The sequence below is a fragment of the Pongo abelii genome, chromosome 20, assembly GCF_028885655.2.
Source record: "Pongo abelii isolate AG06213 chromosome 20, NHGRI_mPonAbe1-v2.0_pri, whole genome shotgun sequence".
Lineage (NCBI taxonomy): Eukaryota > Metazoa > Chordata > Mammalia > Primates > Hominidae > Pongo > Pongo abelii.
The window spans coordinates 56222574-56239780 of NC_072005.2; the positions used below are offsets into that span (position 1 = coordinate 56222574).

A 17207-nucleotide genomic window follows, 5' to 3' on the forward strand; every position below is an offset into this window, starting at 1 on the left:
CCAGCCTGGGCAACACAGCAAGACTGTCTCTATTTAAAAAAAATTAAAAAAATTAGCCCAGTGTGGTGGCACATGCCTGCAGTCCAAGCTACTCGGGAGGCTGAGAGGGGAGAATCACTTGAGCCTGGGAGATTGAGGCTGCAGTGAGCCGTGATTGCACAACCGCACTCCAGCCTGGGTGATGGAGCAAGACTCCATCTCTTAAAAATAAAAGTGCTGGCACAGGTGAGTGCTCCCTCAGTGTCAGCCATGGCCCTCTTTCTCTTGCTCCTGCTTGGTCTTGGTCACACTCTTTCCCCTCTCTCACCTTTCCTGGCCCTGCCTATCTGTCCCCGTTAGTAACACTGCCTATCTCTGCCTGGGAAGGACCCTGTACAGTTTTCCAAGCGCTTGGCCTCCACCTCCTATCATCATTTGAGCCAACAGCCCCAGGAGACAGGGGGCAAGGCGTCATCTCACTTTTCCAGTGGAGGACATCAAGGCACAGAGTGCCTGGGCTGTTTGCTGGGGCTCCCTCAGCGTGTCGGAGCCAAGTCAGGACTCAGATTTGGGGCTGTCTGAAACACCAGCTGTCCTGCCTGCCTGCCCAGACTTCAAGGCAGGGATGGCCAATGGAATGCTCAAAATTGCCCACATGCTTGTCTGGCCAGCAGGCACTTCCAATTCAAAGATTTCCTATTGAAATCTAGGTTTCAAGCTTTTCCTGGAAAACGTGGAAGATTCTGGAGCCCAGAGCCTAATAGTTCACACCTCTGGGATCCATGTTCCTCATGTATAAAATGGGAATAGGGATAGTACTGACATCCTAAGGCTGTGGTGAGAAGTTAGCAAACCTCTGTCCATCACATAACTTGTAAGCAAATATTCACGGCAGTGTTACTCATAACAGCCCAAAGTGGAAACAACCCAAATGCCCATCAGCTGCTAAGTGGCTAAGCCACACGGGGTGTTCCCATTCAGCAGAGTATCACGCAGCCGAAAAAGGAGCGCGGCAGTGATGCTAAACGGCACGGATGCACCTTGAGCACACGCTGCTGAGTGAGGGATGCCAGACGCAAGAGGCTACACAGCGCAGGACTCCGCTTCTGTGAACACCCAGAAGGGGCAAATCCACACAGGGAGAAAGGCGGTTAGTGGCTGCCAGTGGATTGGGAGAAGAATGGGAGTGATGGCTCAAAACTACTGGGTTTCTTTTTGGGGTGACAGAAACGTCCTGGAATTAGATAGCGATGATGGTTGCACAACACTGTGAATATCCTGAAGGCCACTCAGTTACACCCTTTAAAAGAATGAATTTTTGTGGTGGCTCACGCCTGTAATCCCAGCACTTTGGGAGGCTGAGGTAGGTGGATCACTTGAGGTCAGCAGTTTGAGACCAGCCTGGCCAACATGGTAACACCCTGTCTCTACTAAAAATACAACAACAACAAAAAATTTAGCCGGGTGTGGTGGCACGCGCTTGTTATCTCAGCTACTTGAGAGGCTGAGGCAGGAGAATCGCTTGAACCTAGGAGGTGGAGATTGTAATAAGCCAAGATCGTGCCACTGCACTCCAGCCTGGGCAACAGAGCAAGACTCCCTCTCAAAAAAATAAAAAATAAAAAATAATAATAATAAAAGAATAACTTTTTTTTTTAGATGGAGTCTCACTGAATAACTTTTTTTTTTTGAGACGGAGTCTTGCTCTGTCACCCAGGCTGGAGTGCAGTGGCGCAACCTTGGCTCACTGCAAGCTCCGCCTCCCTCGTTCACGCCATTCTCCTGCCTCAGCCTCCTGAGTAGCTAGGACTACAGGCGCCCGCCACCACGCCCAGCTAATTTTTTGTATTTTTAGTAGAGATGGGGTTTCACAGCATTAGCCAGGATGGTCTCAACCTCCTGACCTCGTGATCTGCCTGTCTCGGCCTCCCAAAGTGCTGGGATTACAGGCGTGAGCCACCGCGCCTGGCCAATAAAAAAATAACTTTTATGTGTTTTATCTCAATTAAAAAGCTCCAAAAAGAAAAGAAAGGAAAAGAAAAACCCATGTAAAGTGCTTAGAACAGGCCTGGCTTTGCAGAAGCACTCCATATTTATTACAGTTAATACTAATACTACTGCCATAATTATTTTCCTCATTGTAACAGAGTCTGAGCTTTTCAGCCTTGTGCCTCCCTCCTCCCCTTCCATCCCACACCTGGGTGAGCAGATGAGCAAGCCTGGGTGCTCCCTCCTTTGGGGTCTGCATCCACAAGACTCAAACCATGCGTGTTGTTGGCCCCTGTGCAGAAACCCTGAGCCCAGCCCCACCCCCCAAGCATGATGAAACACCTGGCCAGTCTCCTTTCCTCACTCTCGAGGCATCTCAGATCTGTGTGGGAGGCCTGCCTGCTCTCCGCAGAGCCCCCCATTATGTAAGCAATAAACCTCTCACATCCTCTTGGTGTGTGTGTGACATCATTAGTCTTGATGTTTGAACCAAATTTTAGGTGGGGATCCATCCTCTCTCTGCACACTGGCCAGAACAATCAGCCCTAACATGCAGCCCCTGGGCCTGCACTCCCACACGACAACAGCAGGTGCGGTGAGGAGGGGCACACTTCACACAGGGCACATGCCTTCCAACTGGCCACAGTCCCCACCACTCCCAACTGCCTTACTCCAGCCTGCTGCACTCGTTCCCACTATTGCCCGGCCCTGCAGATGGGTAGGCGCAGAGTCCTAGGTATAAGAGAAAGTTGCCTAGTGACAGGTCTGCAGCTAGGGATGTGGCTTCCATTCCCATTCTCAGAAAGGGGTCCCCTCCCACTGCCCTGGTGCTGAGACGACCCAGTCCCTGGCTGCCCATAGACAGAGTGTACCTTCATAGAGAATGCCCTGGTTGTCCCTGGTCTGGAGGGACTTCAGCTTCCACTGTCGCCCACTCTTGTCTGTCAGCACTGTCCCTGTGGGCAAAGCTTCAAGTGAGGTGGTCATTCGGCTCCGCTTCAGTGTCTGAGGGCTCTGCCTGGTCTTCTGAGGGCTGCAGCTGGTCTTCTGAGGACTGCCCCTGGTCACCTGAGGGCTCCTGCTGGTCTTCTGAGGGCTGCAGCTGGTCTTCTGAGGGCTCTGCCTGGTCTTCTGAGGGCTGCAGCTGGTCTTCTGAGGACTGCCCCTGGTCACCTGAGGGCTCTTGCTGGTCTTCTGAGGGCTGCTTTTGGGGGTTGGGGGTCTGCTCCCGGCACCTGCAGGAGGATGGAAAGAATAAAGCAAAAGCACCATTCAGGAGAGAAAAGTTAGATGGGGAGTGAATCAGCACGTAAAATACTGTTCCTTTATGAATTTGTTCATTCAACAAACATTTCCTGGGACCTTCTATGAGTCAGGCCTTTGTGTGATGACGCTGGGGCACCAGATAGGAGTCGGACCTGCATCCTTCCCTCAGGAGTGCCCAGTTTGGTGGGCAAGTCAGCTCTAGACACAGCTAGTCAGATGCAGGTCTGAAACAGGGCAGTACAGACAGATACTAGGGCCCAAAAGAGAAAGAGATCCTTCCTGGAGAAGTCAGGGTAGGCTTCCTGGAGGAAGGGATGTTAGAGTTGGGTCTTCTTGGATGAGTAGAAGTTTGACAGGGAAAAAAGGACATTCTAGACATTTACCCAAAAACATCCTGAAAAAGGACTCAGTCCTGAGATAGAAAAGGGCCAAAAAATTTGTTAGATCAAAGCCCTGCCCTAGAAGGGCTCCTAGCCTGGCAAGAGAATGGAGCGGGTGTGGTGGGAGACACACTTGGACACAGGAAAAGACATCACTTACTCTGTTCCTCCCACCCACCATCCCCTAAAGGCAAGTGATGGCAAGAGGCCTCTGGACCCAGAGGATAATGAGGAGCAAAGGGGACGCCTCACACTGCCACTGTGGGTGTGGCTTCAGATCCAGGGGCTCAGTGAACAGAAGGAACATAGTCTTCAGGCCTCCCGTGTCCTGGGCACTGGCTGGGCACAGGGTATATACACAAGTTGTGCTGGGTCCCTACCTGCAAAGGGCCCCCAGCACAGGAAGTGAGGCCGAAAGGGATGTGGAGCCTAGAGTGACATGTGCTCCAATGAAGGCCGCAGCAGGCACAGGGGGCGCCAAAGAGACTGGAAAGAGGCTCTGGCGGACGATGAAGAGGTCTGGATGCGAGCCTGTGGCACTCAAGAGAAGCTTCCTAGAGACCAGACCGGCTGAGTGGCAGTACACAAGGCCAAGAAGGAAGGTGAGAGTGCCCTGGGCTGAGGGAACAGGCTTAGCAAAGACCAAGGTTAATCCCCAAAAGTGTTTTCTGGGCAAAGACTGTGTTGAGCGCTAAAGCAGGAACCAGGCCACACAAATGCCAGACTGAAGAGCTTGGTCTGAGGGTGCCAGGCACAGTAGGGGTCTGTGTGCAGGGAGGGGCCGGGGCAGCTCTGGGTGCTGAAAGACCCATCTGGGGCCATATAGAGGCAGACTGGAGGGGGAGATGGGAGGCTGGGGAAGGTGCTGGAGTCAGAGTCCAGGCAGGGATGGATGATGTTTGAGCCGGGGCTGTGGCAGTTTTGTCCCAAAGATCATCAGATGACCCAACTTTGCTCCACTTGGAGTCAGGCCAGATGGACCTTAACTCTTACCTTTGGATCTCTCAGAGGAACTCAGAGTATCTTCAGACTCAGAACTGTCACCATCTGAGAAGAGGGATAACTGGGGAGAGGTGACGGTGCTGGACCATCTCACTTTCTTAGGAGAGGTTTCAAAACTGGAGTTCAGCCCTCTCTTTGAGCCTAAAGAAAGGCAGACAAAATGCAGACTAGAGTTACAAAGGCCCCTTTGCAGGCACCATTGGACTGCGAGCCCTGAGGTTATACTCAGCTATGCTGTTCTCTTTGGCCCTCAACACCAATTCTTGCTTCTTCTATTATGTAAATATCTAAGCAAACTGTTCCTTTTAGTTGTTCTCTCCTTCTTAGGTCTTTGCTTCTCTTGTATCTTCCAGCACTTTGCCACTCTGTGTCCTTTCCACATAATTTCTTTATATGTAGGTATATTTGAGATGGAGTTTCACTCTGTTGCCCAGGCTGGAGTGCAGTGGTGCGATCTTGGCTCACTACAACCTCTGCCTCCTGGGTTCAAGCAATTCTCCTGCCTCAGCCTCCCAAGTAGCTGGGATTACAGGCACGCACCAACATGCCTGTAATGTTGCTAATTTTTATAGTTTTAGTAGAGACAGGGTTTCACCATGTTGGCCAGACTGGTCTTGAACTCCTGACCTCAAGCGATCCGCCAGCCTCAGCCTTCCAAAGTGCTGGGATTACAGGCATGAGCCACCATGCCCGGCCTCTTCCATGTAATTTCTTAAAATCTATCTTCCAGTTAACTAATTCTCCCAGCTATGTCTAGTCTGCTGTTTAAACCACCCACTGAGTTTCTGATTACAATGATTATTATATATATATATACACACACACACACATATATACACACAATGATTGTGTGTGTATATATATATACACATACATATATATACATATATAGACACACATATATACATATATACACATACAATCATTAGAGTTTTTATTTGGTTCCTTCTCTTATTTGCCTGTGTAACTTTAACCTATTCCTTCATTGTACTTTCAATTTGTTATTTTATTTATTTAAATGTATTAAGCATGCTTTGTAAACATTCTCATCTGTTAATTCTAAGGTCTGTGGTCTTGGCAGGTCTGATTCTATAGTTTGTTGTTTCTGCTGACTCTCAGGCTAGCTTATTTCCTGGTGTCTTTGTAAATCAACAGAGACTGATCCTTGGACGTTGACCTGTGGTAATTCCCTGAGGTTTGTCTTTAAAGGATGTTTTCCAAGAGAAGATTTGTTTATATCAGGCACGGAGTGGTACCCACATCTCACCACTTTAAGTTAAATGTTCAGCTTGCATTTTGGGGGACCACACAGATCAGTGTGAATTCTGGCCCCAAACTGGTGAGAATGTGAATTCTTGGTTAGGAATTCTCAAAGAAGGCTGGGCGTGGTGGCTTATGCCTGTAATCCCAGCACTTTGGGAGGCCAGGGCAGGTGGATCGCCTGAGGTCAGGAGTTTGAGGCCAGCCTGTCCAACATGGTGAAACCCTGTCTCTATTAAAAATATAAAAATTAGCTGGGTGTGATGGCAGGTGCCTGTAAACCCAGCTACTTGAGAAGCTGAGGCAGGAGAATTGCTTGAACATGGGAGGTGGAGGTTGCAGTGGGCCAAGATTACACCATTGCACTCTAGCCTGGATGACATAGTGAGACTATGTCTCAAAAAAAAAAAAAGGAATTCTCAAAGAAGACTTTCCTGCTTTATTTACCCACCATCAAGGCTGACAAATGTCTCCACCAATTTTCTCTGGGGAACAATTACTTTTGCTGTAGTTCACCCACTGAGGAGCCCCAGATTTAAGAGGAGGTTTCCAATTGCAACTCCTGTACTGCTAAGGCCCTAAGCTTTGTCTCCTGCACTCCGATAAAACACAGGCTCAAGGCCATCAGCAAACAGCCCCAGGACAAATAACACCTATGTGACACTTGCTTAGCCCTGTGGTCTCTGTTTTCCTGCTGTTTCTTATCTCCATGGTCTCCCCTTACTTTCCTACCACTTAGCTCTATATTTTAAAAGGACATTTTAATGTTTTATTCCACATATTTGGGCACACTGAACTATAAGGAGTTTTTATTATCATCTGGTCTGCCATATTGCTAAAAACAAATGTCCTTTCTTTTTAGTTGACACTGACTAACTCAGCCAGCATAGTTGCTCCCTGGGCTACTGGAATGGCCTCCTAACTGGTTTCCATGGCTTGAATCCATTTTCCACACAGAGAAGCCACAGAAATCTTTCCAAAATGCAAAGCCTATTGTGTTGCCTACTTGGTAGAAGCTCTTCCGCAGCTCTCCACGTCACCAACAGTTAAAACCCAACTCCTTCAAGTGGCCCTGCCTCTCTTTCCCCAGGCGGAAATGTTCCTTACTCCTCCAGTGTGCCTGGCTCCCCTCACCTCACATCTGCTCCCCATACCATGTCCCAGTGCCTGGAACATATGTGCTAACTCCCACCTTGTTCATTCCTTTTTTTTTTTTTTGAGACGGAGTTTTGCTCTTGTTGCCCAGGCTGGAGTGCAATGGCGCAATCTTGGCTCACCGCAACCTCTCCCTCCGGGGTTCAAGTGATTCTCCGGCCTCAGCCTCCCGAGTAGCTGGCATTACAGGCATGCGCCACCACGCCCGGCTAATTTTTTATTTTTAGTAGAGATAGGGTTTCTCCATGTTGATTAGGCTGGTCTCAAAACTCCTGACCTCAGGTGATCAGGCTGCCTCAGCCTCCCAAAGCGCTGGGATTACAGGCGTGAGCCACTGTGCCCGGCCCATTCTTCTTCATCCCTAGCTCAACTCAAACTTTACCCACTTAGGGAGGTTTTCCCTGATTCCCCGAAAAACATGTTCCCTTATATGTGTTCCAGGGTCCATTCAGTTCCCCTCTGTTATCATGCAACCTGCTGATAATCATTTATTCAATGTCTGTTGCCTTACTGAGCTGTAAAAACTCTGAGAGACCAGAAACCAGGGCTGTCTCATTTCTTACTATAATCCTCAGGACAAATACAGCTCCTCAGGACAAATACAGCACCTCAGCACATGGTAGGTTACCCATACATATTTGCCATCTGATGACTGAGGGAGTGAATAATGAACTGGACTCTAGGTTAGCATTAGGAAAGGCAGGGGTTGGGTTAAGAACTGACTCTGGCCGGGTGCAGTGGCTCATGCCTGTAATCCCAACACTTTGGGAGGCCAGGAGTTTAAGACCAGCCTGGCCAACATGGGGAAAGCTGGTCTCTACTAAAAATACAAAAATTAGCCAGGTGTGGCGTTGTGCGGCTGTAATACCAGCTACTAGGGAGGCTGAGGCAGGAGAATTGCTTGAACCTGGGAGGCAGAGGTTGCAGTGAGCCGAGACCGTGCCACTGCACTCCAGCCTGGGCGACAGAACAAGACTCTGTCTTAAAAAAACAAAGGATGGGCGCGGTGGCTCACGCCTATAATCCCAGCACTTTGGGAGGCCAAGGCGGGCGGATCACGAGGTCAGGAGATGGAGACCATCCTGGCTAACACGGTGAAATCCCGTCTCTACTAAAAATACAAAAAAAATTGCCAGGCGTGGTGGTGAGCGCCTCTAGTCCCAGGTACTCGGGAGGCTGAGGCAGGAGAATGGAGAGAACTTGGGAGGTGGAGCTTGCAGTGAGCCGAGATCGCACCACTGCACTCCAGCCTGGGCTACAGAGCAAGACTCCATCTCAAAAACAAAACAAAACAAAACAAAAACCACTCTGACTCTCAAGTTGGGCCAAGGCAAACGCTGTTCACATTTGCCTGGAACTGCGGAGATGAAGAAGTCAACTTGAGACCTCAAGGCAGTAAGCATGGGAACAAAAGCCATATGCTAAGGATGGCTCAGTGCAAAGACAGAGGAGCCTGGGTCCCTTAGGGCATCATGGGGACACCATCCCAATACTCACTGTCCCTTTTTAGTAAGAAAAATATTGCTCTACATACTTGCCAGTGAAAGAAAAGAAAAAATAAACCTAATCATTTGTTTAAACCCTTGTCATAGCGTTTTCTGTTATCTGCAGCTAAACACACTCCCAAATGATAAAATGAATGTCACTCAACTCCCCGCCATGTATGCTGACTGCCTTCTGCACAACTGTCCGATGGATAAACCTTCTTTGATTTACCAATATAGTATCTGAGCTTGGGCCTTCCAGTGAGCAAGATCTACTACTGATATTTAATTAATTCATTCAACCAGTCAGTAAGATTTCTCAGCACCCAATACCATGCCAGGCACAGACCCAGGTCCTGTGCAAGCAGCAGGTTACAAAACCACAATCAACACAGGTTACAGAAACACAAAAAGTTTCTGTCCTTATGGAACTTACAGAAGAAGCAATATAAGCAAAATAATGTATTTAATAGGGTTGAGACAAGTACCAAAAAGAAATACACAGCAAGGAAGGGGGACAGGATCATTGCATAGAGGGAAGATGCAACTTTAATTAGTAGTGGCAGGGAAAGTGTCTCTGAGAAAGTAACAATTGAATAAATATCTGAAGGCATGACTGGGTGCAGTGGCTCATGACTGTAATCCCAACACTTTGGGGAGCTGAGGCTGGTAGATCACTTGAGGCCAGGAGTTCAAGACCAGCCTGGCCAACGTGGTGAAACCCCATCTCTACTGAAAATATAAAAATCAGCCAGGCGTGGTGGTACATACCTGTAATCCCAACTACTCGGGAGACTGAGGCACAAGAATCACTTGAACTCAGGAGGCGGAGATTGCAGTGAGCTGAGATTGGGGCCACTGCACTCCAGCCTGGGTGACAGAGTGAGACTCTGTTTAAAAAAAAACAAGGCTGGGCGTGGTGGCTCATGTCTGTAATCCCAGTACTTTGGGAGGCCGAGGCGGGTGGATCATTTGAGGTCAGGAATTTGAGACCAGCCAGCCAACATGGTGTAACCCTGTCTCTACTAAAAATACAAAAATTAACTGGGCATGGTGGCAGGCGCCTGTAATCCCAGCTACTTGGGAGGCTGAGGCAGGAGAATTGCTTGAACCTGGGAGACGGAGGTTGCAGTGAGCCAAGATGTTGCAGTGAGCCAAGATTGCGCCACTGCACCCCAGCCTGGGCGACAGAGCAAGACTCAGTCTCAAAAACAAAAACAAGAACAACAAAAAACAAAACCTGAAGGCAGTGAAAGAGGGGGCATGCAGGCCCATAAGGGAAGAGGCGTTCAGGAGGGAGCGGCAAGCGCACAGGCTGAGGCCCAGGCATGCTGAGGCGTGGAGGGGCAGCCAGGAGGCCAGTGTGGCTGGAATAGCAGAGGCAACAGCAGGAGGGTCGGGAGGTGGGGTCTGAGGGGAAACGGGGATCTGGTCCCATCGCCTCACGTGGGAAAGTATGAGCAGAGGAATGATGGGCTCTGACGGCATTCACAGGATCTCTCGGGCGGCCGCATGAAGACGACTACAGGGACAAGAGAGGGGAGCAGAGGGCAAGAATGCTTCTGCATAAGAGAGGTGAGGACCAGGGATGTGGGAGGTGCGGAGAAGGAAGTGGGCTGATACTGCACTGATTGTAAAGGGGGAGCCAACAAAATTTGCTGAAAGGGTGGGTGTGTCACGGGGTGCGAGACAAAGAGAACTCAAGGATGATCCCCAGGGTCCGGCCTGGGAAAGTGGATGAATGGAGTGCTATTCACGGCAATGGGGAAGTCTATGGCAGGGCAGGCGGCAGGAACACCAGGAGCTCAGGTGAAGGCATGTTCAGACTGAGATGTGACCAGGACATCCAACACAGGCTGAGCATCCCAAATCCGGAAATCTGAAATGCAAAATGCTCCAAAATCTGAAACTTTGAGTGCCAACAGGATGCTCAAGGGAAATTTCACTGGACTACTGTGGATTTCAGATTTTTTTTTTTTTTTTTTTGACATCGAGTCTCACTCTGTTGCCCAGGCTGCAGTGCAGTGGCACAATCTCGGCTCACTGCGACCTCTGCCTCCTGGGTTCAAGCAATTCTCCTGCTTCAGACTCCCAAGTAGGTGGGATTACAGGCATGCGCCACTATGCCCAGCTAATTTTTGTATTTTTAGTAGAGATGGGATTTCAGGATGTTGGCCAGGCTGGTCTTGAACTCCTGACCTCAAGTGCTCTGCCTGCCTCAGCCTCCCAAAGTGCTAGGATTACAGGCATGAGCCACTGTGCCCAGTCAGATTTCAGATTTTTGAATCAGGATGCTCAACCAGTAAGTATAATGCAAATATTCCAAATCTGAAAAAATCCAAAATCAGAACACTTCCGGTCCTCATTATTTCGGATAAGGGATACTCAACCTGCAGGTGCCAAGCTGGCAGGCTGCACATCTATCTCCTCCAAGCAGGGGAGTCCAGGCTGGCTGGAGATAGAAATGAAGGAGTTGTTAACATGGAGACAGTGTTCAAAGCCATGAGGCCAATAAGAGGCCAAGGGACTGAGGGTAGACAGAGGGGTCCAGTCCTGGGGCCTGGGCTTCTCCAGTGTCAGGACAGGGTCAGACAGGCTGCAAAGGCATCCTCCCTCCGCAGACACACATGTGCATGCACCTCATCCCCACCGCAGAAATAGGCTCAATGCTCTGGTTCTTACCTTGGAAGGATAACACATGTGGATTGACAAAGGTCTGGGACCCTGCATGCTCCTCTATAGGCAAAGAATTTCCACAGTAGGGGCAGAATTTGAATGCTGCTTGGATACTTTTGCCACAGTCTGGACAGAAGGAGATCATGCTACAAAACAGAATGAACAAACACAAAGTGAAACGGGCCAGCTGAAGGTCAGTGGAAGTATTGTTGGAGAACTGCTCTTAATCACAGGGTGAGTGGCAGGAGGCACAACCAGGGTCTTCAACTATGTTTGTGATGTTCACTTCTTAAAACACGCAATGGGAATGGGAGTGACAGTCAATGTTCCCCAAATATCGATATGCTCCCCTATACTTCCCAGGTTCCCCTGCAGCAAGGTAGAGGCCACATGACTAATTCTGGCCAATGGGGTGTGAGTAGAGTCATCTCATGGCCGAGGCAGTTAGGAGTCTGAATACCTCCTCTGCCTCCCCCTCCACCTGCAGGGATGGCCCTGGAGGCCATGGCTCCCAACTGACATAGCAACAAGATGAAGGAGGGCTGCCTGGTCCACACTGGAATCTCATGATCAACAAATACACTTCTGCTGTATTGAGCCACCAAGATTTCAGGGTTTACTTGTCACGGCAGCACAGCCTATTCTATCCTGACTAATTTAGTAGAATGATGAGTGTTCACTAAATTACTCTCTATGCTTTGCATCTCTCTGAGCTAACTCCTGATACTTTTTAAAAGTCCAAATTACATACTGAGCCTATGACAAATGAGGATATAGAAGAGTTTTAAGTCAGTTAAGTGAAGAAGGGAAATTAACAAGGATGAAGTACAACAGGCAGTTTGTATTGCCCTTCATTATGGCAGTGCTATTTGTAATGAGCATCTAACAAAGAGCAGCAATAGGCCGGGCACGGTGGCTCAAGCCTGTAACCTCAGCACTTTGGGAGGCCATCACAGGCAGATCACCTGAGGTCGGGAGTTTGAGACCAGTCTGTCCAACATGGTGAAACCCTGTCTGTACTAAAAATACAAAAAAAATTAGCCAGGTGTGGCGGTGTGCACCTGTAATCCCAGCTACTCAGGAGGCTGAGGCAGGAAAGTCGCTTGAACCCGGGAGGTGGAGGTTGCAGTGAACCAAGATCATGCCATTGCACTCCAGCCTGGACAACAAGAGTGAAAACTCCGTCTCAAACAAACAAACAAAACAAACAGCAGCAACAAAAAAGGGCCATTTATTTGTTCTTATAGTCTCAGGCTTAGTGTACATTAGCAATTAAAAGTGAAACTATTGGCCGGGCACGGTGGCTCATGCCTGTAATCCCAGCACTTTGGAAGGTCGAGGTGGGCAGATCACCTGAGGTCAGGAGTCCAAGACCAACCTGACTAACATGGAGAAACCCCGTCTCTACTAAAAATACAAAATTAGCCAGGCGTGGTGGTGCATGCCTGTAATCTCAGCTACTCAGGAGGCTGAGGCAGGAGAATCACTTGAACCCGGGAGGCGGAGGTTGCGGTGAGCCGAGATCTCGCCATCGCACTGCAGCCTGGGCAACAAGAGTGAAACTCTGCTTCAAAAAAAAAAAAAAAAAGTGAAACTATTGAAATAGAAATTTCACCTTGAAAGAGAATATTCATTTTTAAATTTTTTTAGAGATAGGGTCTTACTCTGTCACCAGGGAGGAATGCAGTGGCATAATCATGGCTCACTGCAGCCTCAAACTCCTGGGCTCAAGCAATCTTCCCAGGTAGCTGGAACTATAGGTGTGTGCCACCACAACTGAGTAATTTTTTAAGACTTTTTTTGTAGAGACAGTGTCTCACTATGTTCCCAGGCTGGTCTGGAACTCCTGGCCTCCAGCAATCCTCCGGCCTCAGCCTCCCAAAGTGCTGGGATTACAGGCATGAGCTACCATCCTGGCTTCTAGAGACCATTCTGATCAAACCCTTTTCCTTTATTCACTGTAAAGGCTGGCTTCTGTTGCAAATGCAAACAGTGGAGTCCTTAAAATCACAGGTTTGGCCCCAGGCTGCCAGATTTCAATCCCAGATCCGCTACATGCTGGGCAAGCTACTTAACTTCTCTGTGTCACAGTCCACCCCACTGTAAAATGCGGCTTCTCCCAGCTCCTATCTGATAGAATGGTCGATGAGGTCTAAATGAATACATTTATATGAGGTGCTGAGAACAGGGCCTGGCCCATAGAAAGCCTTTTATGTTAGTGCTTGCTGTGACCATGCCTTGCACCCAAGTTACTATATTCCAGTCATTAATGTTTCTATTCTTCCCTTTCTTCTTTGATAGGAAGTTCTGAGCTCCTCAGGCCTGTCTATTTCCTCTAGGCACTGACTTTTGAAATTCTAGAGCTTGTCCTTAAAAACCACAGGCCATCCCATCAGCTGGTGAAAGAAATCTCAGCCACATGAGGAGAGAAGGGGTCCTGGATTCCTCTTCCTCAGGCTGCAGAAGAGCAGAAACACTCTGTGGCATAAATCTGCCCTTCTGTTTTTTCAAACAAAGGAGTCATGTAAGACATCTGGACTGCAAAGGCTGTCGGTCAAGTATCTTTTACTCTCTAGAAAGCCAGTCATTCTAACTTAAGTTAGCCAGACTAACTTAGTGATTTGTTGTCCTGCTAGTAATATGTAAAAGAACATCTCTTTCTCAAAGGCATAAATACTAGTGAGCATTTTTGTTAAGCTAGAGGTCTCACTGCCTCTTCCCTCTCCGCCAGGCAAACCTGGGTGTTGACACTGGTGTCACAAGACCAAATTGCCTAGATGTACCCAATAAATATATACACCTAATATGTACCCAGGTAAATTAAAAATTAAAAAAAAGGCCGGGCGCGGTGGCTCACGCCTGTAATCCCAGCACTTTGGGAGGCCGAGGCGGGCAGATCATGAGGTCAGGAGATCGAGACCATCTTGGCTAACACGATGAAACCCCATCTCTACTAAAAATACAAAAAATTAGCCGGGCGCGGTGGCAGGCGCCTGGAGTCCCAGCTACTTGTGAGGCTGAGGCAGGAGAATGGCATGAACCCAGGAGGCAGAGCTTGCAGTGAGCCAAGATAGCGCCACTGCAGTCTGGCCTGGGCGAAAGAGCGAGACTCCGTCTCTAAAAAAAAAAAAAAAAAATTAGTCTCGCTCTGTCACCCAGGCTGGAGTGCAGTCGCGTGATCTCAGCTCACTGCAACCTCCGCCTCTAGGGTTCAAGCGATTCTCCTGCCTCAGTCTCCCGAATAGCTAGGATTACAGGCGTGGGCCACTGTGCCTGGCTAATTAAAAATATATGTATTTTTAAACTGCATAGAGGCTGGTGCCTGGAGAGTTGTATTAGCGAGAAATAATGTGTCATTATGTTAAACCACTAAGATTTAGAAGTTGCTTGTTACTGAAGCCTAGCTTAGCCAGACTCTATACTTCTTTTTTATTTTTTAGCAACAGGGTCCCACCCTGTCACTCAGGCTGGAGTGCAATGGCATGATCATGGCTCACTGCAGCCTCGAGCTCTTGGGCTCAAGCCATCCTCTCACCTCAGTCTCCCAAGTATCTGGGACTACAGGCATGTGCCACCATGCTTGGTTTTTTTTTTTTTTTTTTTTTACTTTTTGTAGAGATGGGGTCTTGCTATGTCGCCCTGGTCTTGAACTCCTAAGCTCAAGCTCAATCTTCCTGCCTTGGCCTCCCAAAGTGCTGGGATTATAGGTGTGGGCCACCATGCCTGGTCTAGATTTCTTATGTGAACAAAGGGTTTGTTTAGAAATCGGTGATGGTTTTATTTATTTATTTTGAGACAGAGTTTCACTCTGTCACCCAGGCTGGAGTGCAGTGGCACGATCTTGGCTCACTGCAACCTCCGTTGCAGTTCCTAGGTTCAAGCAGTTTTCTGTTTCCTAGGTTCAAGCGATTTTCCTGTCAGTGTCCTGTGTAGCTGGGACTACAGGTATGCACTACCACACCCAGCTAATTTTTTTTTTTTTTTTGAGATAGACTTTTGCTCTTGTTGCCCAGGCTGGAGTGTAGTGGTGCAATCTCGGCTCACTGCAACCTCTGCCTCCCAGGTTCAAGCAATTCTCCTGCCTCAGCATACTGAGTAGCTGGGACTACAGGTAGGTGCCACCACACCTGGCTAATTTTTATATTTTTAGTAGAGATGGGGTTTCACCATGTTGGCCAGGCTGGTCTCGAACTCCTGACCTCAAGTGATCCACCTGCCTCAGCCTCCCAAAGTGCTGGAATTATAGGCATGAGCCTCCACACCTGGCAGAAATCTGTGATGGTTTTACATGGCTTCATGTTAAGTAGAATTTCCCCAGATGCTGGCTGCCCTCCAATAAAGGTGCCTCCAGGATGCAGCAAGTGCCTAACCAGGTAATCCCTGCCATACCCATGACAACATTCCTTCTGGGAGTAAAGCTGGCCAGCAGCAACCCAGAGGAGACAAGCAGGAGCCAGCTGCTGGTGGGAAAAAGATCTTGAGAGGCTGTGCCCAAGGGATAATACCTTTATGAGGTCACGGTCTGGTCCTTGGATTTACTGGGTTGGAAACTCCATCTTGACAGCGACCTGTAAGTGAACAAAAGTGGAGAGGCTGACTCATGCTTTCACATAGAAATGAAAGATAATGGCTAATGTTTACTGAGCACTGGCCATGTCACCAGCATGTGCCAAATCCATTCGTTTATTCATTCACTCTATAACTATTCACCGAGTTTCCTGTTCATGCCACCACTGGGGAAACAGCAACAAAGGAAACAACACAGCCCCTGTCTTCAGGATGCGCACGTTCTGGTGGGGGAAGAGACACTAACAAACAAATGAGCAAGGAACCGCTGAACAGGTCAGATGGAGAAAGGGCTATGGAGGACAATAAAGTACCATAGAAGAAAACAGGATGCCACAGAGGTTGGTGGGTCAGTATTCACACAGAGTGGCCAAGGAGGGCCTCGCCCAGAGGGAGGCATCTGAGCAAAGACCCAAAGGAAACCAGGGAGCGAGCTGTCAATATCTGGGAAGGAGTCCTCAGGCAAACAACTTTCTATGCATTATCCTGTTTAGTCTATACAACAGCCCAGGATGCAGGTTCCAGGATTATCATCACTTCGTAGGAGAGTGTGGCATTTGTATTTTCCAAAGCAGGTCACATGAATATTTCTGGTCCTGTGTGCTCTTTGGAACCTTGTAACCCCTCCTCCCAGGGGTCAGGGTCTCTGTTCCTCCCCCTTTGGATCTGGGCAGAGCTGTGACTGCTCCTACCAATAGAGGACTGGCAGCAGTAAGGCCATGAGACTTCCCAGGCTGGGTCATAAAAAACAACTTGCACCTGGCTGGCTCGCTCAGGATGCTCACCCATGGAAGCCAGTTTCCACGGCATGAGGCAGTCTAAAGTAGCCCAGGCAGAGAAACCACATGGAGAGGCTCAGGTGGAGAGGAACTGAGGCCTCTGGCCAACAGCCAGCATCAGCTGCTGGGTGAGTGGGCAAGTCCTCAGACCACTTAAACCCCAGCCTTCAAGTCTTCCTGCTAAGGCACAGGCACTTGGGAGCAGAAACAGGCCACCCTACTGTGCTCACTCTGAATTCCTGGCCCATAGGATCCATGGGCACAAGAAATGGCAGTTCTACACCAGCGAATTGTGGGACGATTTGTTCTCTAGACATAGTAACCGGAACAGGGAGTCCCTGCTGCACAGAGAGGTCAAGTCACTCACTTAAGACGGTTCTCATTTCATGACAGTTCAGTATGCGCAGACCACTGTGCTAAGTTCTCGGCAGGTATTAAACCTTCCCAATCACCCTTTTCAAGGTTAGAATGATTTCCCCTTTGGGAAGATGAGAATCAGAGGCTCAGAGAGAAAATGACTTGCCCAGGGCCACATAGCTCTTAAGCGGCAAGCCAGACACATGATTTTGTTTAATCTTTCCCTCCACTCTATGAGGTAGCGATGATCATCCCATCTTTGAAACCTACAAAATGATGCTCAAAGGGTGACAATTCTCCTTCCCCCAGACCTG

At 48.8% G+C, this 17207-nt stretch overlaps 1 protein-coding gene across 7 annotated transcripts in view; it reads right to left on the reverse strand.

Moving 5' to 3' along the window:
- VRK3 (VRK serine/threonine kinase 3) overlaps positions 1-17207 on the reverse strand; it is a 49973-nt gene that overhangs the window by 28815 nt on the left and 3951 nt on the right. For all 7 annotated transcript variants that reach the window (XM_063720222.1, XM_054541046.2, XM_063720223.1 and 4 more), the window contains exons 2-5: positions 15697-15759; positions 11198-11337; positions 4608-4757; positions 2841-3203 (exon numbers count right to left, since the gene is read on the reverse strand). In XM_063720222.1, the coding sequence (XP_063576292.1) occupies positions 2841-3203; positions 4608-4757; positions 11198-11336 (652 nt within the window). In that variant the 5' untranslated portion in view covers position 11337; positions 15697-15759. The remainder of the gene's footprint in view (positions 1-2840; positions 3204-4607; positions 4758-11197; positions 11338-15696; positions 15760-17207) is intronic.